Source organism: Salvelinus namaycush, chromosome 11 (genome assembly GCF_016432855.1).
Source record: "Salvelinus namaycush isolate Seneca chromosome 11, SaNama_1.0, whole genome shotgun sequence".
Taxonomy (NCBI): Eukaryota; Metazoa; Chordata; class Actinopteri; order Salmoniformes; family Salmonidae; genus Salvelinus; species Salvelinus namaycush.
Window position 1 is genome coordinate 23,174,500 of NC_052317.1, and position 24,654 is coordinate 23,199,153.

The window sequence follows — 24,654 nt, forward strand, 5'->3', positions numbered from 1 at the left end:
TTTTACAGAATACAACAGAAAATACATTGTTTTCAACACTTACTAGATCACTGAAAATATTGCTTCTCTGGAGTCTAAAACTTCACAGAATTTTTTTTTGCAGACAGTTATAAATACATTTAGTTTAACACACATTTTTCTCACACGTAATACCATAACACATTCAGAATTATTTTCCAAACACTTAGGCATCCCAAATGGCACCCCAAATGGAGCCCTGCTCCCTATATAGTGCACTACTTTTTGACCAGAGCCCTTTGGGCCCTTATGCACTATAGAGGAAATAGGGTGCCATTTGGGGTGGAACATTAGATCTTTGAATAGGGGGATTAAGGTTTCTCAATAGGTGGGGTGTTGAAGCAGCCCTTAGGGATGTTGGCGTGGATGTCCTCCAGGTTCCTGATGTCGTCCAGGATCATATCAATATCTAGGTTGAGGCCTGACAACCTGGCCCTCTGGCCGGCCTCCTTCTCCTCCAGGTCCTGAAGCCGAGGCCGGAGCTGCTGGTTGACCTGGCCACGGGCACTGGAGATGGACTGCTCCAACTCACCCAGCCTCTCCTCGTCCACACTGCCTGGCTTACCTGTTAGGAGAGGAGAGGAGGGGGGAGGGATGGAGATGAGAGGAGAAGACCAATGGTCAGCACCAGCTTAAATCATAATGTCATAAATATGTGTTTTTTTATGACATTAATATGAAGATAGGACGGTGAGTGAAATAAGACAAAACACATGTGGTTTTGTTTCGTTTGAGTTAGCTGATTGTAGTTGTTGGGGGAATTTACCGATCATGCTCAGGAGGTTATTGATGACCAGGAGTGTTTCTCCCACTGCATCTCTAGTGTGCTTGGCGTTGATGTAGGCACCCGTTCCTCCCATTAAAGCCTGAGGGAAAGAACATTACAAAGCATTAGAAATATTACAGACCTTTCATTTGGAAAAAAGTATTTCTTTTAAGAACCATTTGTGTGTGCTGGAGTTGTGTACTGGAGTGTTTCACATGAATCCTTTATATTGACACAGGTTTGTTAAGGTATAACATGTCATATCTGAGGGCATCACACTAAAACGGACCTCTGCAGCTCTGTCTCTCTGTCCCTCAGCATTGGCCCTCTCTGCCGCCACTTTGGAAACAGTGGCTACTGCCTGGTTCTTCAGGTCCTGCACGTCCCCTTTCAGCTTGGTGGCGTCCTTCAGTAGATCAGCGGGAGCTACTGGTAAAGAGCCGGACATTCCCTGCAGACAACAAGAAACAGTCAAATGAGCTCATTTTGAAGTTTCCATGCGAGTATTTTGGTTGTGAATAGGTCATGTCTGGAATTGAATGGGCTCATATGCATAAGTGACTCGAAACATTAACCTCATTGTTTTCCCAACAGACATTTTCCTTCTAGAGACTCTAGCTAAATGCACAAGCTGTGGATTAGCATATGAACCCCAGTTGGATATTTCCATTGAAAGGAAAGAGTCTGTTAGTTAGGGTACCTCCAGTCGAGAGACCACATCTTCCAGCCTGCTGAATGTGCCCAGTGCATCATTGTAGTCATCAGACACACTGCCTATGATGAATAAGGTCTCTGAGTTGTTGCCAACAGCTTGCTGAATGGTGGCATTTATGCCAGGGAGTCTCTTTATGGCCTCGTCCGCCAAAGCCTTGTTCTTGCTGATCTGGCCGTCAAACCCTGTAGGATACAAGAGATTTAGACATAACCATCAGTGTTTTCTGGCAGGTGTATCTATAGTGTATCAGTATCTAGATATCTTTTTTTGTTATACAGTTTTAAATATATTTGCTATGTTGTAGATGCTATGTCATAAATATTTGCTTTTTAGATGAGAGAATCGTTGTATTCGGTGCAAAGGACACACAATAAAATGTTATTGATTAACTTACAGCTGCTGTAACTGCCTGTAGTGCTGTTGAACGTCATTATTGATTCAACTGAGAAATATAAGCTCAGATATAATTACAGTTACTGTGTGTCTGTGCTTTTCTAATATGTGGGAAGGCCTTGTCACATAATATGCTGATAGTTTATTCATATTTCTACTGTGCTGTAGATGGAATAAGACCTATTGAAATGTGTAAGTCATACCTCTGAGCATCTCCAGCGCATCATCCACCCCATCAATGTTGTCTGTGATAGCCTTCAGGGCCAGTTCTGTGTCAGCCTTCGCTGCATTCGCTCTAGCAAGGAGCTGGTCATATTCCTGTACGAGAGAAATACCAACAATCAATATCGTGCCAGTTATTACCATTTATAAGGGTTAGTGAAGTCATTAGCTAATTATACACTATTGAAATACTTCAGTTGGATAATCTATCAGTGAATTTCAGACGTCGCAGGAAAGCATTTCTCAGAAACCTTTGAAGGTGGAATATAAGATATGATATACTACCAATCCTACACAGAAAGTTTTCTGAAAGCTGATGAGTGAATAGTGAAAGGCCTCAAGTGTACCTGTTGAGCTGCCTTCCCCAGGGCCAGGAGGTCCTCTACTGCAGCCTTGTCCTCCTGGGTCTCCTCTTGTAGCGCCTGGTACTCTGTGAGGTTTTCCTCTACCCGTTCACTCAGGCCATCCAATTTAGCTGCCACACTGTCAATGTCCTTTTGCCAGAAAACAGGAGCTCATTCAGACTCAGCGTGTTGTGCAAGTGTAATTACATACGCACTAGATTCCTCACCAGTCAGGTTTTAATTAGATCTCCTCCCCTTCTTTGCATTTTTTGCTGACTCATATCCTTGATTGTTAATTGCTTTGTTACGTTTGAATGTAAATTAGCAAGGAACATTTTTTGAGATCTAGCTTTACAAACATGCCATGAGACAGGTTCAGTTGCCAATGGTTAGACACAATGATTTCATACTGTTCATAGTGAAAGGTGTTGAAATGTAATGCTCTTTTCAGCTCTCTAGGACACAAGCACATTGTGGGGGAATCCTTCTCTCCCTCATTTCCAGGACGGAGACACTGTATATCGATCAATATTTGCCTATTATGATTTTTAAGATATCTTGGAAGACTTGACCTGAGAGCAGTCACCAAATAGAGACCAGAGAAATGAGCCTGCTGAGAGGCCTGTTCTGCTCAATACCTTGAGAGGACCAGGGATGTTCAGCTCCAGGGAGGCTATCTGCTCCAGGGTGTCAGCCGCCATCCTGCTCTCATCTTGGGCAGAGCTGCTTAGGCGAGTGGCCAGGCTCTCCATGGCCTTCACCTGGGCTGAGTTCTTATCATACCTGACCAGAGGAAAACCAAATATAACAAATATCAATATAACAACAACGGTTCATCAATGATGTTATTATGCAGAACATTACATGGCTGGTAGTAGAGGATATATCGTCTACTGTATTTTGACAGGAGATTGACATGAGTTTCTTACTTGGTTTTGAGATCACTGATAAGCTCTCTGATCTTGTTTTCCCTTGTCATGACAGTTCTCATGAGTGCCAGGGACTTCTCTGACTCTGCAAGAGCACTGTTTGCTGTCTTCTCCACTGTCCCCGCTTTGCTCTGATGTCTAATAAACAGTTACAACATAGAGTCATCCTTAGCACCACAAGTCATTTTCTGACATGGGATTTTCCAGTCTGTATGAATGGGACATGGAGGGGTGCAGTACTCACTTGTCAGCCAGGCCTGTTGCTCTCTGAACCAGAGTAGAGAGGCTGTCTGTGTCCACTTCTGCATCACTTAAAGGGAATTCCTAACATCGGGGTGGAAGGTAAACACTAATGAAACAGATCACTAACACGCATACATTGACATATTCATATCTCCTTATTTGATGACATCAGTGATAAAAGTAGAATACTACTGTACTACTATATAACTCACAGCTTGTTTGATGTTGAGTCTTGCCTCTTCTAGTTTGCGCCGCACATCATGAATGAGTGTCTGGATATCAGAGACCTGTCGTTGGTACCTCTGGTCCTGCAGCTTTATGTTGTTGATGGTGTTGGAGATCACCTGGATGTCTCTGCCTTCACTCAGCTGGGTTGTACTGATGTCTGAGAGCCGGGCCTGTAAGTCTTTCTCTGATTCTATTCAATAGAACAAAACAAAACAAGTCACCAACATGAAATCTTTGCACTTCACATATAAACCGAAAGCTTCACAAACTGAATGTGAGACACATTCGGGTGTGACAGAGATACAGTGCATGGACGGTGCTTCACCATGTTTCAGATGCCTGGCAACCATCCTGAATGGTATTAACATATGTTGACTAATTAGAAAATGACTGATCCTCTGATCCTTTAAGTATCTATGATGTATAACTATTATAAATGACTTACCAGAGAGTGTCTGTGCATTTCTCTGCAGGTCTGTGACTATGTCCTCTGCTGCTCTGATGGCTCTCTCCATCTGGGCGTCGTTCACTGGTAGACTGCCACTCTCTGTACCCGTAAACAGAGTTTCTATCTCCCGCAGTTTACGAGTGTACCCCTCCATCTGTGACACATGACCCAATTGGATAGGAAAGCTTTAACAGAGCTTATGAAAGGTTATTCTCTGGTGATAGATGAAAAGAAAGCTGGCTGGAGGCCAGCACTCACACAATATTTGGGTCTAGATTGGCGAGATAAATTAAAGGTTAACAAAAAAAACATTTTTTTTTTAACCTCTGCAATACTTTACTGTAGGCCTACATATTACATTCAGAATATGTAATTGGAGGCAAAGTGTGAGATGGAGCAGTAGATTCAAACCCTGAAAGGTATTCATTATGAAAGAGAAATAACTTCATAGGTTAACTGTTTTGTTTCAATACTTCAACTAGTCCTCCTTTCAATTCCTCCTCCCACACTACAGCCTGAGGGGAGGGAGCACACCAAGTGTCACCCTGTTCCCTTTTTAGTGCACTACTTTTGACCAGGGCCCTTGGGTTCTGGTGGACATTAGTGCACTATACAGTATATGGAATTGGGTGCCATTTGGGACACAACTTTCATCTTAGTTCACAGGATGCGTAGGCAATGCCAGAGAGAACACACCCCACACAAATATTTAATTTACCTGTCAAGTACTTTCCCCTCCCAGGTAGAGGTAGTATATTTACTGAGAGGATCTGATGAAGAAATATTCTTGCAAAAATACTAATGCCAGATCACAACTTGTAAGAAGACAGTAAACCTCTTCCTCTCGTAACAAAATCCTTGTACAGCTATTTTCTCGTTGACCCACTAAGCTTTAAGGATGTTGAACCAGCGACAAGGTGAGCACAGCCAGAACAAATACCACAGCCAGAACAAATACCACAGCCAGAACAAATACCACAGCCAGTAGCCTTATTTCTGGTCCAGTTATTGTGTCCGCATCTCAAAAGGAATCCTATTCCCTATACAGTATAGCCTAGTGTACTATTTTTGACCAAGGTCTGTATATAGGGAATAGAGTGCCATTTGGGATGCATACTGTGCTGCCATTTAATAATTGGAGAGAGCACAATGACATGTTGGACCTGAATGGAAAAAGAAGACATTGATCAAATAATCCCAGTGGATTTTACCTTGGTCTTGACAGGGTTGAAGCAGGAGGGACACGCAGAACGCTGGCACTTCAGACCCTCAAAGCCTTCTCTGCATGAACACTGGCCCTGGTCACTGCATTTGTTGTACAGAGAACCCTGGGAATTGCAGCCACAAGCTAGAACGCAAAATTAAAAACAGTTGTTAAAATGTATATAAAATTGCAGACAATATTTGACTGTTAGAAACTAAAGGAGGAGCTATGTGCATCGTGTCTACGTGTGAAAGAGCTGGATATGGGGAGCAAACAAGGTGTTATCCTTACGTTTGCATGCCTCTGATGGCATGCTGTGGTGATATCCATCCAGACAGCTCTCACAGAAGAAGCCAGCGGTATGATTCAGACATTTCAGGCACTCCCCTGTCTGCGGGTCACAGCTACTGACACCGTTGCACTGGCAGCGCCGACAAGGCCTCTGGACACCATTTCCCCCCAAGGGATTGCCATAGAAACCATCCTGGCAGGTGTCGCAACGTGAGCCTATTGAGAGTGAGGAGGGAGGAAGAGGTACAATATGAAATATCAAATATGCAAATAGCTGACATTGAATAATGAATGCCCTAGTACTCTATCCCATCTAACAGCCATGGTCTGTGACTGTGTCCCAAATGACATCCTATTCCCTATATAGTGCACTACTTTGACGAATTGTGACAGTGACTCACCAGTGGTGCCAGGTGGACAGAGGTCACACTTGATCTTCACGGTTCCTGGGCTCACAGAGCAGGCAGCTCCATTGGGACAGGGACATTTCAGACAGGACCGTGGCTGGGCAGGGTCATTATAATACCCCAGCTGGCAGGTCTGGCGACCAGGGGTCTCATCTGCAGAGTAGCAATCTCCTGTGGAACGGCACAACACAAAATCACACACACACACACTTTCATCAAGACATTATTTGTCCTGCATTAGATTATTTTCATTATATATGAACATCGTTTTTCAAGCATTGATTTGAACTTCTATAACTTGTCCAGGGAATGACATACTGCAAAAGGAGGTTTGTCCTGATGAAAATCAAACAAATCTCATCATTAATAGCAACAATACAAAATATATTAACACAAACATACAGTAACACTTGGACAAAGTTAAAACGTCACCAACCTGTTTCAGAGTCACAGCTTCCTCCTCTACAGCTGCAGGGCTCACAGGAGCTGTATGGGCCTTTGCTTGGAGAACTTCTCTTATACCCTAAAGCACACCTCTCACAGAACTGGCCCTCGTATCCCACTGGGCAGCTACAGTTCTGGACCCAGGCAGCAGGGGTACCGGCCCCCTGACGGGCAGACTCCATATGTACATTGTCAAGGTAACCGCGCCCTGCAAAGGACAATAAGGTATTGAGCTTTATTGAGGGATTGACAAGAGATGAAGAGAAGGCAATGTGTTGAGGATGTGTACCAGTGTCATTTTTGATAATTGATTTAGAAAGATTACATAATAAAAATGAAACTACTGACATAAACTTGATATTAAACTGTTCCAAAGCACTTATTTACGACCAAGGAATGACTCTAAGGATCTATTTATGCAAAACAGTAACCAATCTCATAGTCTGAGTCATACAAAAATAAACACTTACCATTTTCCCCAAATGTCCCACGGATTTTGATGGCAGTCAGATTCTGGAGGAGTTTTTGAAACTGGAAAGATGACAGGAGGGGCCTCCATTTACTGCTCTGTTGCTCATCCAGTCTGAGAATGAAAGACACAGCATGCAATGTTTACCCAAGACGTGCACAGACTCATAAAGCATGAGGGAACATCAGTATTATGCTTATGGATTTCACAGTCACACTTTACACCACCATGTCCTTATTACTGTAGTTATTGCTGTAATTACATTGTAGCTATTGTAATTATTATTCGTTTTGCTTATCATGAATATGAGAATAAATATGGAAACATGTATTTTGATGGAAGCACTGTATTAAACTACTATTATGGTCACGATGGTGCAGAATTGTTGTGAAGCAGGATTGGATTTGACCAATTAGAGATAAGCTGGTTGCCAAGCCATTTCCCCTTAATTGTAATTAATTTGAATCAGACAAGCAGATGACCCTCTGGCTTACTAACTGTTATCAAGCTTTTACATTCAATCAGTGTGAGAAAAACATTGACCCCTTCACACTCCACATTCACAATGTGAAATTGTCTATAATGTGTTTCTCAATTGTTATCTTTGGCATCCATCTCACTATTCACACCTGCAAACTTATCTCCTGCAGACTAAATTATGTTTGTACCTGCCCTGAGATGGACTGTTTCCTATCAGTCGGTACACTTGGTACCCCATAGCTGTGTGTTGTACACAACTTGACTGTTTCCTATCAGTCGGTACACTTGGTACCCCATAGCTGTGTGTTGTACACAACTTGACTGTTTCCTATCAGTCGGTACACTTGGTACCCCATAGCTGTGTGTTGTACACAACTTGACTGTTTCCTATCAGTCGGTACACTTGGTACCCCATAGCTGTGTGTTGTACACAACTTGACTGTTTCCTATCAGTCGGTACACTTGGTACCCCATAGCTGTGTGTTGTACACAACTTGACTGTTTCCTATCAGTCGGTACACTTGGTACCCCATAGCTGTGTGTTGTACACAACTTGACTGTTTCCTATCAGTCGGTACACTTGGTACCCCATAGCTGTGTGTTGTACACAACTTGACTGTTTCCTATCAGTCGGTACACTTGGTACCCCATAGCTGTGTGTTGTACACAACTTGACTGTTTCCTATCAGTCGGTACACTTGGTACCCCATAGCTGTGTGTTGTACACAACTTGACTTTTTTTCACATTTTGTTGTGTTACATTTTGAGTGTCACTGATCTACACATAATAACCCATAATTTTAATGTGGATTTTTGTTTTTTGGAAATGTTTATAAATTAATAAAAAATGAACAGCTGAAATGTCTTCAGTCAATAAGTATTCAACGCTTTTGTTATGTCAAGCCTAAATAAGTGCAGGAGTAGGAATATGCTTAACAGGTCACATAATAAGATGCATGGACTCTGCTTGTGTGCGTTAATACTGTGGTGTTTAACATGATTTTTAAATGACTACCCCATCTCTGTATCTCACACATACAATTATCTGTGACGTCCGTAAGTCAAGCAGTGAATTTCAAGCACAGATTCAACCACAAAGACCACTGAGGTTTTCCTATGGTTTGCAAAGAAGGGCACCTAGTTGGATAAAACAAAAAAAGCAGACATTGAATATACCTTTGAGCATGGTGCAGTTATTCATTTTACACTTTGGATGGTGTATCAATGCACACAGTCACTAAGCAGATACAGTTGCCCTTCCTAAATCAGTTGCCGGAGAGGAAGGAAGCCGCTCAGTGATTTCACCATGAGGCCAAAGGTGATTTTAAAAGAGTTACAGTTTAATGGATGTGATAGGAGAAAACTGAGGATGGATTAACAACATTGTAGTTACTCTACAATATGAACCTAATTGACAGAGTGAAAAGAAGGAAGCTTGTACAAAATTAAAATATTCCAAAACATGCGTCCTGTTTGCAATAAGGTGCTAAAGTAATACTGCAAAAAATGTGGCAAAGAAATGAACTTTTTTGTCCTAAAAATAAAGCGTTATATCTGGGGCAAATCCAACACAACATATCATGGAGTACCACTCTTCATATTTTCAAGAATGGTGGTGGCTGAATCATGTTATGGGTATGCTTGTCATCGGCAAGGGATAGAGAGTTTTTGTTCGATAAAAATAAACAGAATAGAGCTAAGCACAGGCAAAATCCTAGAGGAAAACATGGTTCAGACACTGGGAGACAAATTCACCTTTCAGCAGGACAATAACCTAAAACACAAGACCAAATATACACTGGAGTTGCTTACCAAGATGACATTGAATGTTCCTGAGTGGCGTAGTTACAGTTTTGACTTAAATCAGCTTGAAAATCTATGGCAAGACTTGAAAATGGCTGTCTAACAATGATCAACAACCAACTTGACAATTTTTTTAAAGAATAATGGGCAAATATTGTACAGTCCAGGTGTTTAAATCTCTTAGAGACTTTCCCAGACTCACAGCTGTAATCGCTGCCAAAGGTGATTCTAACATATATTGACTCAGGGGCTTGAATACTTATCTAATCAAGATATATTAGTGTTTTATTTTCCATGAATTGAAAAAATATATAAAAACTTTGATATTACAGAGTATTTTGATTAGATCGTTGGGCAAAACAAATGATAATTCAATCAATTTTAAATCCCACTTTGTAACACAACAAAATGTGAAAAAAGTAAAGGGATGTGAATACTTTCTGAAGGAACTATTCATAACTTCACGTTTTGCTTAATGCTAGTATCAAGCGTATACGTCTACTACAATGCTCTGCCTGATTCCCACCTGAATGTGTAGGTGATCTTCTGTCCACAGGGGACGATGGTCCTCAGGTCTCCCAGGGAAGCTGCCACTCTCAGCCCAGATCCCTCCAGCACCACATCAGCCGTGGACGGGTGGCGAACCCCTCGGTCCAGCCTCAGGGAGAAGGATATGTTCTGACCGTAGCTCAGCTCCTGGTTGCCCAGGTAAGAGTCTAGCCATCACAAAATAGAACAAGATCAAGATAATTTTAGAATCATAATAATTGATGAATGGGGACTTAAAACCCATTACAGTCCATGCCCTGTCTAAGCTGGAGGGGGACCATTTAGCTATTTGATTTTGAATTTTAAGACCCCTTGAAGTATAAAAAATATATATAAAAAATGTATCTGATTAAACATTATATTTGGCTTTACTGCTATTAGCACATACAAACGCATTGAATGACAGATTCACTACATGGAACAACAGACAGAGATATAAGAAAGATCAGGAAACATTTGTATTTAACCCTCTATTTTTGGCACTAAACAGTCTCTAAAGATGCTTTCATAAATGTTTCCAACTGGTACTGGGGGAACTTCAGATGAGTCTTGTGAGGCCTGTGGGCTTCCTAGAGCAAATCAACCAACATGTACGTATTTGTGAGAATCACACCTTTCCACAGAGGGGTCATATTAGTGTGTAGCTTTTCAGACAGAATTTGGCAGATCGGCTGTACCGACTTCACACGAGTCCCAAGATGCTTGTGGGGGTTTTAGCAAAACCGATGGTGTTCGTGGGAGTCTCATCTTTCCATACAGGGGTCATAATAGTTTGTAGGCCGAACCGTTCTAATGTTACAGATGATTTTGTGAGCAGACACATTTTTGGGATGTCTCATGGTCTGACAAACATAGCTCTAGCTCTGTCATCTTTCACCGCAGATGCAGAAGTACGACATTGGTGGATGTGGTGAATTGAGACGCATGCCAATGCAAAAATATATATCTCTAGCTTAAATTGACAGATTTTTATGGGGGTTTTTGTATCATGCTAATTTGATTTCCGTGGGGGCGCATGTAACATATACACTACATGACCAGAACATCTAATTCCAACATCAATAATATGGAGTTGGTCCCCCCTTAGCTGTAATAACAGCCTTCACTCTTCTGGGAAGGCTTTCCACTAGATGTAGGAACATTGCTGTGGGGACTTGCTTTCATTCAGCCACAAGAGCATTAGTGAGGTCGGGCACTGATGTTGGGCGATTAGGTCTGGTTTGCAGTCGGTGTTCCAATTCATCCCAAAGGTGTTTGATGGGGTTGAGGACTCTGTGCAGGCCAGACAAGTTCTTCAACACCGATCGACAAACCATTTCTTTATGGACCTCGCTTTGTCTACGGGGGCATTGTCATGCTGAAACAGGAATGGGCCTTCATTAAATTGTTGCCACAAAGTTGGAAGCACGGAAACGTCTTAAATGTAATTGTATGCTGTAGTGTTAAGATTTCCCTTCACTGGAACTAAGGGGCCTAGCACGAACCATGGAAAACAGCCCGAGACTATTATTCCTCATCCACCAAACTTTACAGTTGGCTCTATGCATTGGGGCAGGTAGCGTTCTCCTGGCATGCGCCAAAACCAGATTTGTCCGTCGGACTGTTAGATGATGAAGCGGGATTCATCACTCCAGATAACGCACTCCACTGCTCCAGTGTCCAATGGTGGCGAGCACCACTCCAGCCGACGCTTGGCATTGAGCATTGTGATCTTAGGCTTGAGTGCGGCTGCTCGGCCATGGAAACCTATTTCATTAAGCTCCTGACGAACAGTTCTTGTGCTGACATTGCTTCCAGAGGCAGTTCGGAACTCGGTAGTGAGTGTTGCAACCGAGGACAGAAGATTTTTACGCACTACTGGCTTCAGCACATGGCGGTCCCTATCTCTGAGCTTGTGTGGCCTACCACTTCGCAGCTGAGTTGTTGTTGCTCCTAGACTTTTCCACTTCACAATATCAGCACTTATAGTTGACCGGGGCAGCTCTAGCATGGCAGAAATTTTCCTAACTGACTTGTTGGAAAGGTGGTATCCTATGACGGTGCCATGTTGAAAGTCACTGAGCTCTTCAGTAATGTCATTCTACTGCCAATGTTTGTCTATGGAGATTGCATGGCTGTGTGCTCGATTTCATAAGCCTATCAGCAACAGGTGTGGCTGAAATAGCCGAATCCACTAATTTGAAGGGGTGTCCACATACTTTTGTATATATATTTTTGTTTGATTTTTTTTGTAACGGAAGGTAAAGTTTCAAAAATAAGAGGGTACAGAAGTCAGGGCTAAGAGCTGAGAGCAGGGAACAGTGAAAGCAGCACTCACCAGGGGCATAGAGGTAAGCAGGCATGATGTCTTTGGAGATGACCTCAATGTCTTTGTGAGTGGGCGACCAGCGGAAGTGGACTTGGGATGGGGTCACACCATGAGCTGTGGCCGCTCGCCAACCCTCAGGCCCTGATAAACAGAAGATTCACACACATTTAAATAACTTAAAATTAAATATATTTCAGGTGTTTATTTTATGTTCTGATCAAGCGTATGGGTGTTAACTTACCATTGTCGAATGTTGAGGTGATTGTGTGGACTGAGTAGCCCTTTGCTGGTGAGCACTGGGTCGAGTGTCCATAGCAAAAGCAAGGTAGAGATTGAGCGGTCACTGAGTTGTCAGTGAGCTGACCACTGCATAAGAAAAACATGAACACACATTTGAATTAGTCAATAATTAGTCAATCTTTATTCTAAAATTCAATAATGAAAGGAGAGGCAATACAGTAGATCCTTTTGAAGTCCTCTCAGTCCTTTAATTTTATGCCCCTATAATTCCATTCTTGTACTTACCAAACAGTACAATGTAAGTAAATGTAAAATGTATTTTACCTGTTAGCACAGCCATTTGAGCTGATAGGTGTTCCATTGGGGCATCGGTCACATTTATCCCCTTGTGCTCCCGCTCTACAGCTGCAATGTCCTCTACTGTCACAGTGGGATCCTACAGAACCTGGAAGAAACCACATAGACACCAAACATCAGGGGCCGTATTCATAAAGTCTCAGAGTCTCAGAGTAGGAGTGCTGAACTAGGATCTGTTCCATGTAATCTTACTCATTATGATTGAAAAGGCTAAACTGTTCCTAGATCAGCAGACACTTCTGAATATGGGCCCAGGTATTGTTATCATTCAATGTTCCCTCCTGTTCTGTTCACTCACCTATACGGCTGCAGTTACATGGCAGACACCTGTTTCCTTCCCTCTGGTGGTGGAACCCCTCCTTGCACCTCTCACAATGCCTTCCCTCAGTGTTGTCTTGGCAGTCCACACAATGGAGGCCCCCAGAGTCAGGCAGGCAATAACGTGACTTTCCATTGCATTTACAGATGTCTGCTACAGGGGTGACATACACATTGTTCGGACATTTGTGAGCACTGTGTATAGAATCATAAAAACATTAATTTGAGTATATTGGTTAGCCTATGGGATAAGCAGTCTCCCCCTCATAAAGTCTCTTGAACACCGTGAAGAGTTAGCTATTGCACTTTGACAGTCACATAAAATGGGGAAATGTATTATTATGTAGGCTCCATCTTTATACAATCTAAGGAGGGGTTGGCAGTAGCACAGCCTCAGTCTTTTCTCACAGTGATGTAAACTACAGTCAGAGGCCCAGATCTCATAATACCTTAATCCCAAGTGATGAGAAATGAGAGATTCTCACAATAATATCAATTATTCCCACTGTGGGCAACAACATGTTTGCAATCAAGCAAATGTCTGTTTGTTTGCTATGGTAATGCCACAAATATTTGACAACCATGTTCCCGAGCATAAGCTATACTGAGGATATCAAGTTCTCATTTCACACACTAAATGATAACTTTGAGGAGTTCCTGTGGTAATGACAGGCTGCTGCATGTAGCTGTTTTTGTCGATTGGGTAATATAGAAAGGTACACAGAGCTCAGAACCTAAAGTCGTCATGCCCTAAGAGGAGATAGACTTTACCCATTACCACATGAGTCATTGTCTGCATCCCAAATGGCACCCTATTCCTATTTAGTGCACTACTATTGGGCAGGGCCCATAGTAGTGCACAACATAGGGAATAGGATGCCATTAGGGACAGAGTCATCAGCAATGCAGTGATTCAGTGCCTCCAGGTCGATATGGTTGCCCAAAGGCTTAACAACACTCAGCTCAGCAGCTCCAGGACTTAATACCTATATCTGCCCCACCTTATCACCTCACCACAAAGTAAGTAACATCAGAAAGTGTTGCTGATTTACTCTCTTCGCCAAGAGTACCACAAATAAACATATCCACTTTCACATAAAGATCTACTGTGAGACCTTCATAGACTATAGAGGCTCTGTAGTATTATCATGTTTCTTAAAGCACAAACCCCTTTCTCCTAAATGCATACCTGTATTAAAATTCATTAGAGGAAATGTGCCATTTTGATATCTACTGCTATAGTTACAGAGGCAGAATACACAAATACAGGTGTATAGGAATACAACAAATGCTGCAGGTAGGCCAATTAGCTACAATAGTGTTTTGTAGGGTACCTCCTATCGTCTGAGTCTGAAAGAAGTCAAATAATTCTAAATGCATGTCCCCAACTCGAAAACAACAACCTATTTAATGAATGTTTTACAATTCATTATTACATTATTCAAGGCTAGCAGAGAGGAAAGATAAAAATATAGTAGACACTCACATCCTCCATAGCTGTAGGTTCCTTGGACAGACAACCAGGTACAAAGAGAAAGTCCACACAGAAATATCCAACTGCTCTTCATGGTCGCAGAAACTCTAATAGAAATTAAGAACATCAATAGTCTCATATAAGTAAACTAATGGGCTTATCAGGCCGGCTACACCTAATGCTTCTGCCCAAGATACCCAGGTGAGCTTCTTTTAACACCTCCCCTGTGGCAGGCTGTGACACGTCGGGCACAGTCTCTCAGCTGGAAGGTTACTCACTTGTGATTCAGAGCCAACACACTGGCTGTGCTCACTCTCTCACAGGAAATGGCTGGCTCTGTATCACTATTGTGGAAATTGTCAAGACGCGAATAAAGGGGAGCGTTGTTTGATGCAGCACGAAACAGTCACTCACTCAGGGTTTTTAAATACATTTTTACATCCGCTTTACAGTTCAGTAAACATACTCTGAAAGACAATGTCAGAATGGGAATCAATGCTTATAATGCTTGTGTATTTTCACCTTTTCAGCAAAAGCATAATTACTAATCATCTCAAACCAACATATCTGACATAGGTAATTGTTGCCAATTATTATGAAGGGTTTGGTATTGTTCTGCTGATGATTACAACTGAGTAGCCAAGAACATCCTGAGAAAGAACCTGTACAAGCTGCTATATAACAAATTATTAACCGGATAGCTTGGGTCCTGGATGCTGATAGAGCATTTCAGCCATGTGTATATCAGACAATATACCACAGATATGACACACAAATACTTGTTTACTGTTTTATTTATGTTGATAACCTGTAGATAATAGCAATAAGGCACCTCTGGAGTTTGTGGTATATGGTGGTATATGGCCAAAATACCACACCCCCTTTTTGCTTAAATCTAACATGAGGCACCTACTACAAACCAACAGTTGAAGCTGTACGTTTCTTCAATCATGTGATGAATGGTTTTCAATAATGTGATGAATGGTTTTCAATAATGTGATGAATGGTTTTCAATAATGTGATTAATGGTTTTCAATAATGTGATTAATGGTTTTCAATAATGTGATGAATGGTTTTCAATAAATGGCTCAACTTGATTGCTTTTTTTTTATCCAGGAAGTCCCATTGAGGTCAGAAAATCTATTTTATAAGGGAGACGTGGGAACTGTTCAATCCAATGTCTATAATCTGCGAGGGTCTGTTTTATTTGGAAACCTGAATATGTTCCTAAGCAACAGCACTTTGGAGAGACAACATTCCTTGAAGTAATAATAACTTTTCCATCTCCTCAAATGGTTGGCAGTTTATTTACCAATGCACAATGAGAATGATTCACCCACTTTGTGTCTGAGCATATGGACAGTATTGTTTGGCTTTGGTTGGGGAACACTCTGTAAAACAAGTAAGCATAATAACACGACAAAAAGGAACGAGTCAGTTACAAGTGAAAGAACTGAAAGACAAATTCAAAACTAATTTCACATCATACTGTATACAGTATTTAATCATATTTGTTCAATTTACAAGGCAACTTTTTTAGTCACCTGTACAATCGATCTGATATTTTTCTTTTGCCTCCTTGGAAATAAGTTTCCATGATTGAAATACTGTACAGATTCATTGAATGTATCTTTCATTGTTCTATAGCCACACCCTTGGTATCAGACGTGTGGCCAGACAAACAGCAATAGACATCCATCAGCGATGAGTAGATTCCTGATAAGTGAAAAAAGGTGCCTAAGGGCTATGAGTTTAGTACTGTTTGCAAATGGCTGCCACACCCTTATAGTGTCATTATCTGACACAATGTATGCAAGTCATACACACACACACTCATACTCACACACAGACGCAACCGCGCCCTAAAAGCCACACCATTCCCGACACGCACAGGCCCCTGCCAACACCACACCCTCAGCTCATACACACACAAACACACAGAAGCTCTATGGTGGTGATTTGCTGTATGTACAGGAAAACATGCAGACGACACATACAAGAAAGCAGTTAGACATTTCTTATCTGTGCAGTGACGCATTAAGACTGTGTCAAATCAATGATGCGAAATGCGCTAAACTGTGTCCAATGGATTCAATACAGTGACAACGGCATTCATATAGACGAAATTGCCATAATCAATAACCAGAATGAATTTTGACTGAATTATTTGTCTTCTAAAATGTAACGAAAGACAGGGCCTGTTCCTATAGAAGAAGTCTATTTTAATTCTTAATTTCTTAAGTAATTCATCAACTTGCTTTTTGAAAGATAGCTTTTTATCAATTCAGATGCCCAGATATTCATAAGCAGGGACACGATCAATGAGGGCACCTTCCAACGTGCATATGCACAAATAATCAGATACTGATTTTCCAAATCACGTAAAAATGTAAGTACTATACCCATTTCAGCTCAACAAATAATGGAAAATTGAAGCTCTGACAGAGCCTGGTCAGCTGTGGGGGCAATAGCATACACCACAGTGTCATCAGCATACAGGTGAAAGTATATATATATTTATTTATTTTATTTTATTTATTGAACAGATAAACCAATATTATTAATGTAAATAATGAAAAGAACTGGACAAAGAATCAATCCCTGTGGGACACCCTTTGTCATGTCCAGAAAACCTGACTTAACACCATGAGTAAATACACACTGTGTTCTGTCCTTTAAATCATTTTTCAAACCGGCTACATGCAGCCTGGTACAGGCTAATTGACGAAAGCCTCTGAATAAGTAATGAGTGATTCAGCGGCGAAGGCTTTAGACAGGTCAATAAAAAGGGCCGCACAATGTTCCTGCTTGTAAAAACAATAAAGAGCATAATTTTAAAACAAAGAAGTGGCAGAGATAGTGCTATGACCTGGTCTGAAACATGACTGGTGTACATTTAGAATACATTTCGTAGTTAAAAAGGATCTAAGTTAAGAATTTACGATGGATTCTACAAATTTTGCTAGGCAAGAGAGTTTGAAAATGGGGCGATCATTATTTAATTCACACGGGTCACCACCTTTGTGAAACCTTTGTGAAGGGGGAGTATGTGAAGGGGGAGTATCTTTCCAGACCCTGGGGATGGTACCAGAAATAATTGTATTCAAATAATTGAATCTGATATGCTTAAACTCGAGTCAGAAATAGTGGTCCCGGCTTCTTGAGCCAACAGCTTTGCCAGTGACAGCCCAGTAACCGAGCTAGTCGGAACTACCCGGGGCTAGCCTGCTAATGTTATCGCCAGGATCCAGCCAACACTATGTATTAACAACAGCACTAACATCATTGCTCCAAACTAAAATACTTCAATTAAATGTCTCTTAAAATGTATAAAACAGAGAAGCACTATCGCCACTCTCTGCTTTCGGGTCACGTGACAAACCAATACGGTGAACCCAACATTGAAATTCAGAGGAAATAATGTAACTTATGTACTTTTCTAACACACTTCTGAAAATGTGCAGTCAAGATCTGGCTGCTTAACTAATTTGGAGGGTGAACGAGGGGAGATTTCTGAATCTTTTTTGGGGATCATGAATGCAGCAGCTGAAAATAAGTGTAGCATCTCATTTTGAGAATACACTGGCATGTTTCACTGCACAGATAAGAAACATTGTGGCATCTATAGCTATTCATTCAAAGGTCATAGTTTTGTGCATAACAGTTGCTGAGATGCATCTTCCATTTATTTTAATGTACTTTCAAGATTATCATCAAATCAATAATGATTTATAAAACAGTGTTTCACAATCAATACACAGCAGAAAATCCAACCATAACATAACTGGGTTGTTCTGCCAATTAAGTGCCTTTTTAGTGTAACTTAGTGAAAACAAACTTGAGTTCACATAATTTGAACATTGTCATAAAGAGCACATGTTCAACTTTTCCCATCTAAAGAGGTAAAATAAAAAATGACCATAGTGCCTATTAAGTTCAAAATAAAGGAACAGGGTTGACAACTTGATCTTAAATCAGCCGTTAATCTCTTAAGGGGGATTTAAGCTTGTGTGCAACAAGGAGGTGCAATTGAATGCAAAATTCACCAAAAATAAATACATTGTTTAACCATTTCTAGCGTGTCTATCTATGGGTAACAGGGTTGGCGTGAAATGCTCAACCCACTCAGTTTTTCACAACAAAACATCATAAAATGGCCAGAAGAGTAGAACCTGCTCACCTGCTTTGACGTTCAATGTTTTAGAATTTTTTTATTTTTAAGGAATAGTTACACTATATTAAAACAAGAGTTCATTTCACCTAACATGGTTTATTTTTTTACCTTAAAATGAAATCACTAATCACATTAAATAATCTTTAGAAATTACTTTGTTAAAGCAACACAACAACTAGTGCTTTACAATGATGGTGAAAACTTGGAGAAGTTTTTGGGTTAAGTGGGTTAAAATCTGCCTAGAAGTCACAGAGGGTGCACGGCGGTATAGGTCAAAATGCTGAACTTCGGCACTTTAACAAGTCTTTATTCATATTAAAAAAATCTGATGTATACAATTCTCCATGTAGTCTATAGTAAAGCAGAGTTTATTTAATATAACAGGCTTTTAAAATTCAATATTTGTGCACATTGACATATATATTTTTTTAAAGCACTCATTTCATGTAACGACCCAACTAATAAACTGGAACATATTGTCCCGCATGTTCTAAAGACTAAATAACCTCAAGATAAAACTACATTGCGGAGTAGACTGGAGTAGATTCATGAGAAACATTGTCATATTTCCGCAAATGCAATGTAGAGAACACTGAGTCAGCATGACATTCAATACAATCACACATCAACTGTTCCTGTAATTATTTTTTATTACTTCAATGTTACGATTGAATTTACAGGCAAATGGGTAACAAGCTGGGTTTTCTCAGGTCCTTACAAATGAAATGTTTCAGTGACTAGGTGCCTTGTATTGTATTGTATTGTACGACAGAACAGAAGATGCCCTCCATAGCCAAAAGACCACAAAAGGATTGTGCAACACATACATATCATCTACGGGTACAAAATAATACAAATACTTGAGACATTATAAATTAGAAATACTGTTTTATACATCAAACAGTATGTGCTGCACATCCGTCCACAGCAGCGTGGTGACCTGGAGGAGTAATAGAGGGTAAAAGATGGTTCACTGCAGAGGAGATCGTTTTAGTCCCTGCCACATCATCTTATAAAATTAGGCAAAAAGTTAGCTAAACATAACGTGATAGAAGGCTAAGGAAAGGAGTGAGTATTGGTGTATTGAGGATATGAGCGATGTTGAACGGGAACTGGAAAGGACGAATAGTTTCCAGGTTATAACCTATTCATTTACTGTATGGAGGCTGGCTGACTGATGTTCTGGACCCGTCGACAAAATCCCTGCTGTTCTACTGAAATGTAAGGACACCATGTAGTGAACGTGTGATGAGACGAGTGTATGTTTGAAATGTAATGCAATGTGTGCGATAAACGTGATGCCCTCGTTAGGGACTAAGTGATGTGAATATTACAATCACATATTAAGGCACAAAACACTAAGAAAAAAAATGGTTAACTAGCAACTTGTGACCAATCTTATTTTCATGGAGACAAGCATATAAATTCAGTCAAATGAAACGTTAGGCTTAATGTAGATAGATGGCTTCTTTAGGGCCATCCCTTACACACACAAGTCCTGATCTTGTCAGTCAAAGGTAAAGGTTCTTGTTATAAAAGCATTCATCAATTAACTTGTGACCACCCACTGAGAAGTAAACAAATGAATAATGGCAGAGCTATGAGGCAACAACACTGAGCCATGTATACAAGCATATTATACCACAGAACTTATCATATATATTTATATATTATGTGGAGGTTTCAGTTGATTGTTTTTGTGATAGAACCTATACGAGGTGGCTGTTGGGCCTTGGGTTTAACAATCAGCCAGCCCTGAATCATTTAAGCATATATTTACACAAATAACAATTCCTCACTCTTTATCATCATAAAAAACATTCACACAAAAATATAACATTTGAAATCATTATTAGCACCAGTGTATCAGATAAAGTCTTGCTACGCAAATGTACAAAGTTGCATAGTGTAGAATTTTGCCTTGTAGTGTAGAATGCTAATGTGTGATTTGCAGCAAACCTGTATTAAGCAGCAGCTTCGGGAGGAAAAAACAAACAAAAATCATGAGTTGTAGTGTTAAAATAAATGATTTAAATGATATTTAACCATGATGTTTCACTGGGCGGTAGAGGCCTGTCTCAACTGGCAAACATATCAGAGCCATTTTAAAGACCCACAAGCTGGTTTCATTCAACAGCTTTTCAGTTGTGCATGTGGAACAGAATAGTAGTGTTGAATACTGTAAAAATGTATAATAGTAACAGGAATACTTTCTCCATGCAAGACATGTAGCTTTGGGAGCGAATGGAGGCAAATCAAAACAGAAACTTAAGGATTCCTTCACGGTTTTTTTTTTTAAATAAATGGTTGATAACACAGAGGATGGTACATATGCATTGAAAGTTTCTCAATACCTTTAGCAACAAACAAAAAAAATCTCTCACAGACAAACCATTCCCAACATGCCCTTGGGTCTAGAATGATGGGTAAAGATAACTTGTTTGATACCATATCAGATAAAAAAAGGTATATAATATGACACAGACGCATCTGAAAAGGCTGAGGACATTTTTCCTTGTTTTCTCTGTTGGTGTGGTTCCTCTACGTAGTAGTGTAGGAACAGTCTGGAGGTGGTGCAGTCATGTGGGTTTTCTGGAGTGAGGTAAGCCACACCTCTCCTAACCTGCTGCACCTAAGGAGAATGGATACGCGGTTTTTGTCGACCGCCCTTAGTTCATTTCAGGTTCTGCCGCTTATGCTCTTCCCTCTTCCTTTCTGTAAAAACATGAAACTTGGCTTAAATTGGCTTCTTGCTGAAAAAAAGACAAGCAAAAGACCAAAAAAGACAAACTGTTTTGGTAAAACGGTGGCATTCTGCCCGAGTGTTAGATGTGGGAAGGAGTGGTACAGACGGGATATGAGGAAGGGTACAGGGGTCGGGATAGGGGTCGGAGATAGAGGGAGTTAAGCCCGCTCTATGGATGGGGTGTTGAAGCAGCCATTGGGTAACGTGTTCTTGATGTCGTTGAGGTTGGCGATGTCAGACTGGATCTCCTTGATCTGCCTGTCGTAGTCGGTGATCATCTCATCCTGGCTCTTGGCCACGTCGTTCAGCTCCGCCAGCTTGCGGTCCAGGTCACTGTTCGCCATCTTGTCTTTGGCCTGCTTCAGCGACCCCTCAATCAAGCCCAGCTTGCTCAGGTCCACCTTGTCAATGTTGCCTGAACCGGAAAAGAGGAGGTGTAAGCTTCAGCTCAATGATTTAAGTACAATCATTTTCACTTGTGCAAGTAAAACCCTGAATGATGGAATATTGTTTGGTTACACACGATGCACAAGCCAGAAACAATAACAGAACCACAAGACAATTATATCCCTGTTTTGTATTCATATACCTACAGAAATAACCAGTTTGCTAAATCAAATACCACTCACCCAGTGACTTGAGCAGGTCGTTGATGGTGTTGAGAACGGTCCTGACTGCACTCTTGGCTTTCCGGGAATTGTCCTCAGCTTCCTTCGCATTGTCTGATGCCTGAAATACCAAAACAACATAGTTGACATGTCAGGTCAGGATTCCAGACCACAACGACAGTAAACACTTGTGAGGTCCTTTAACCTTCAGTAGCTTGCTCATCCACTTCCTATTGCGTATTGTTTAGTCTCATTGTCTCTAAACAACTTCAACTTCTTATGGCTGAAGGGGCAGTATTGAGTAGCTTGGATGAAAGGTGCCCATATCAAACGGCCTGCTCCTCAGTCATAGTTGCAAATATTTGCATATTATTATTAGTATTGGATAGAAAACACTCTAAAGTTTCTAAAAATGCTTGAATTATGTCTGTGAGATTAACAGAACTCATATTGGCAGGCAAAATCCTGAGTTGAAATCAAAACAGGAAGTCAGAAATCTGAGCTTGTATGTATTCACCAGAGTCCCTAATGAAATCCCCTTGAGATATGAATGATTGTGCACTGCCTAGGGGTTCCACTAGATGTCAACCATCAATAGAAATTATAATGAGACTTCTATGATGTTGTGGGAGAGAATGATAGCAGAATCAGTCAGGTGTCCATCAAGCAGCCATTTTCTGATCATGCTTTTTCCTCATGGTACTCAATTGCGTTCCATTGCTCACGAAGACAAGAAAGAATACTCCGGTTAGAACTTTATTGAAGCTATATGTTAAAAACATCCTAATGATTGATTCTGTACTTAGTTTGAAATGTTTCTTCGACCGGTAATATCACTTTTTGAAGTTTTTGTCCGATATAACGCTGACCAGAATTAGCGTTTGGATATGTAAACCAGACGCGCTAACAAAAGAAGGTATTTGGACATAAATAACAGATTTTTTCGAACAAAACAAAAATTTATTGTGGACCTGGGATTCCTGGTGTGCTTTCTGATCTAGATGATCAAAGGTAAGTGAATATTTATCATATATTTTCTTGTTTATGTTGACGCCATCTTTGCGGCTGTGGTGTTTTACTTTTGAGCGCCGTCTCAGATTGTAGCGTGGGTTTCTTTTTCCGTAAAGTTTTTTTGTAATCTGACATAGCGGTTGCATTAAGGAGAGGTATATCTATAATTCCATGTGTATAACTTGTATTATCATCTATATTTATGAGTTGAAACGATATTTATGAGTTGAAACGATGTTGAAACGATGTGGCTATGCAAAGTCACTTGATGTTTTTGCCACTAGTGAATCTAGTCGCCTCAATGTAAACTCAGATTTTTTTATATAAATATGAATTTAATCAAACAAAACATGCATGTATTGTGTAACATGAAGTCCTATGAGTGTCATCTGATGAAAAAAATCGAAGGTTAGTGGATTCATTTTATCTCTATTCTGGTTTTTGTGAAGCTATCTTTAGCTGGAGAAAATGGCTGTGATTATTGTGGTTTTGTGGTGACCTAACATAATCGTTTGTAGTGCTTTCGCTGAAAAGCCTATTTGAAATCGGACACTTTGGTGGGATTAACAACAAGATTACCTTTAAAATGATATAAGACACATGAATGTCTGAGGAATTTTAATATTTCTGTTTTTTGAATTTGGCGCCCTGCACTTCGACTGGCTGTTGTCATATCGATGCCGTTAACGGGACTGCAGCCATAAGAAGTTAACAAGGACTATAAACATTTTGCAACTCCAGCTCTGTGTACACAAACACGCAGAGCACCTGGGGATGATTTCCAACCCAAAGAGATCTTCTAGAAATTCCTAAGTATGGGGTTCCTAAGATTCTGAGAATTGAATGATATCAGTGGATGTAAACAACAGAGCCCCAGATACAGAGTATGCATCCCAAATTACACCATATTCCCCTATATAGTACACTACTTTTGACGAGAGCCCCATGGGCCCTGGTCAAAAATAGTGCACAACACAGGGTGCCATTTGGGACGCACACAGACAGACACGCACCATGCTAGCCATCATCATGTCCTGGTCGGCCTCAGCCTTCTTCTTGGCCAGCTCTGCCTCCGCTGCACTTAGCTGGTCCATCATGTTATTGACCTCTCCATCCAGCTTCCTGGTGTCCTCAAAGGCCTTCTCTGCATCCGCCTTAGTCTTAGCAGAACCCTGTGGGGTGAACAGGCAGAGGGGGACAGAGAGGGATTAATGATGTTGACCATTTGAAAGTTGGTATTACATTAATTACAGGTTTAATTGTTTATTAATGTATGTGAAACATCACATTAAATGACCACAAAAACAAATCAACAAAACATTTAATCTACTGAGACACCATTTATATATACACTTTATATCAAGAGGCCACCATTGATTTTGGCCCTGTCATTTCAGGACTGTAGCATACACAATAGTCATATAATGTATCTAGCTATAATATAACAGAAATATAATGTACCTTC

At 40.7% G+C, this 24,654-nt stretch overlaps 2 protein-coding genes across 2 annotated transcripts in view; both read right to left on the reverse strand.

The window, feature by feature from the left end:
* On the reverse strand, positions 1 to 10,700 carry LOC120055300 (laminin subunit gamma-2-like). Its single transcript, XM_039003176.1, has 18 exons — positions 10,631 to 10,700; positions 9,931 to 10,120; positions 7,123 to 7,235; positions 6,645 to 6,860; positions 6,203 to 6,379; positions 5,802 to 6,017; positions 5,518 to 5,654; positions 4,304 to 4,460; positions 3,843 to 4,048; positions 3,632 to 3,711; positions 3,388 to 3,525; positions 3,097 to 3,241; positions 2,462 to 2,608; positions 2,096 to 2,210; positions 1,485 to 1,681; positions 1,074 to 1,235; positions 785 to 884; positions 1 to 583 (listed from the first exon to the last, which is right to left on the reverse strand). The coding sequence occupies exons 1-18, from the start codon at positions 10,698 to 10,700 to the stop codon at positions 330 to 332; spliced, it is 2,820 nt and encodes a 939-aa protein (XP_038859104.1). The 3' UTR covers positions 1 to 329.
* An 8,754-nt stretch (positions 10,701 to 19,454) lies between these two features.
* LOC120055928 (laminin subunit gamma-1-like) overlaps positions 19,455 to 24,654 on the reverse strand; it is an 82,607-nt gene continuing 77,407 nt past the window's right edge. Inside the window, exons 25-28 of the mRNA XM_039003984.1 lie at positions 24,651 to 24,654; positions 24,203 to 24,361; positions 22,200 to 22,299; positions 19,455 to 21,985 (exon numbers count right to left, since the gene is read on the reverse strand). The exon at positions 24,651 to 24,654 is cut by the window's right edge and continues 196 nt beyond it. Of these exons, the coding sequence (XP_038859912.1) occupies positions 21,729 to 21,985; positions 22,200 to 22,299; positions 24,203 to 24,361; positions 24,651 to 24,654 (520 nt within the window). The 3' untranslated portion in view covers positions 19,455 to 21,728. The remainder of the gene's footprint in view (positions 21,986 to 22,199; positions 22,300 to 24,202; positions 24,362 to 24,650) is intronic.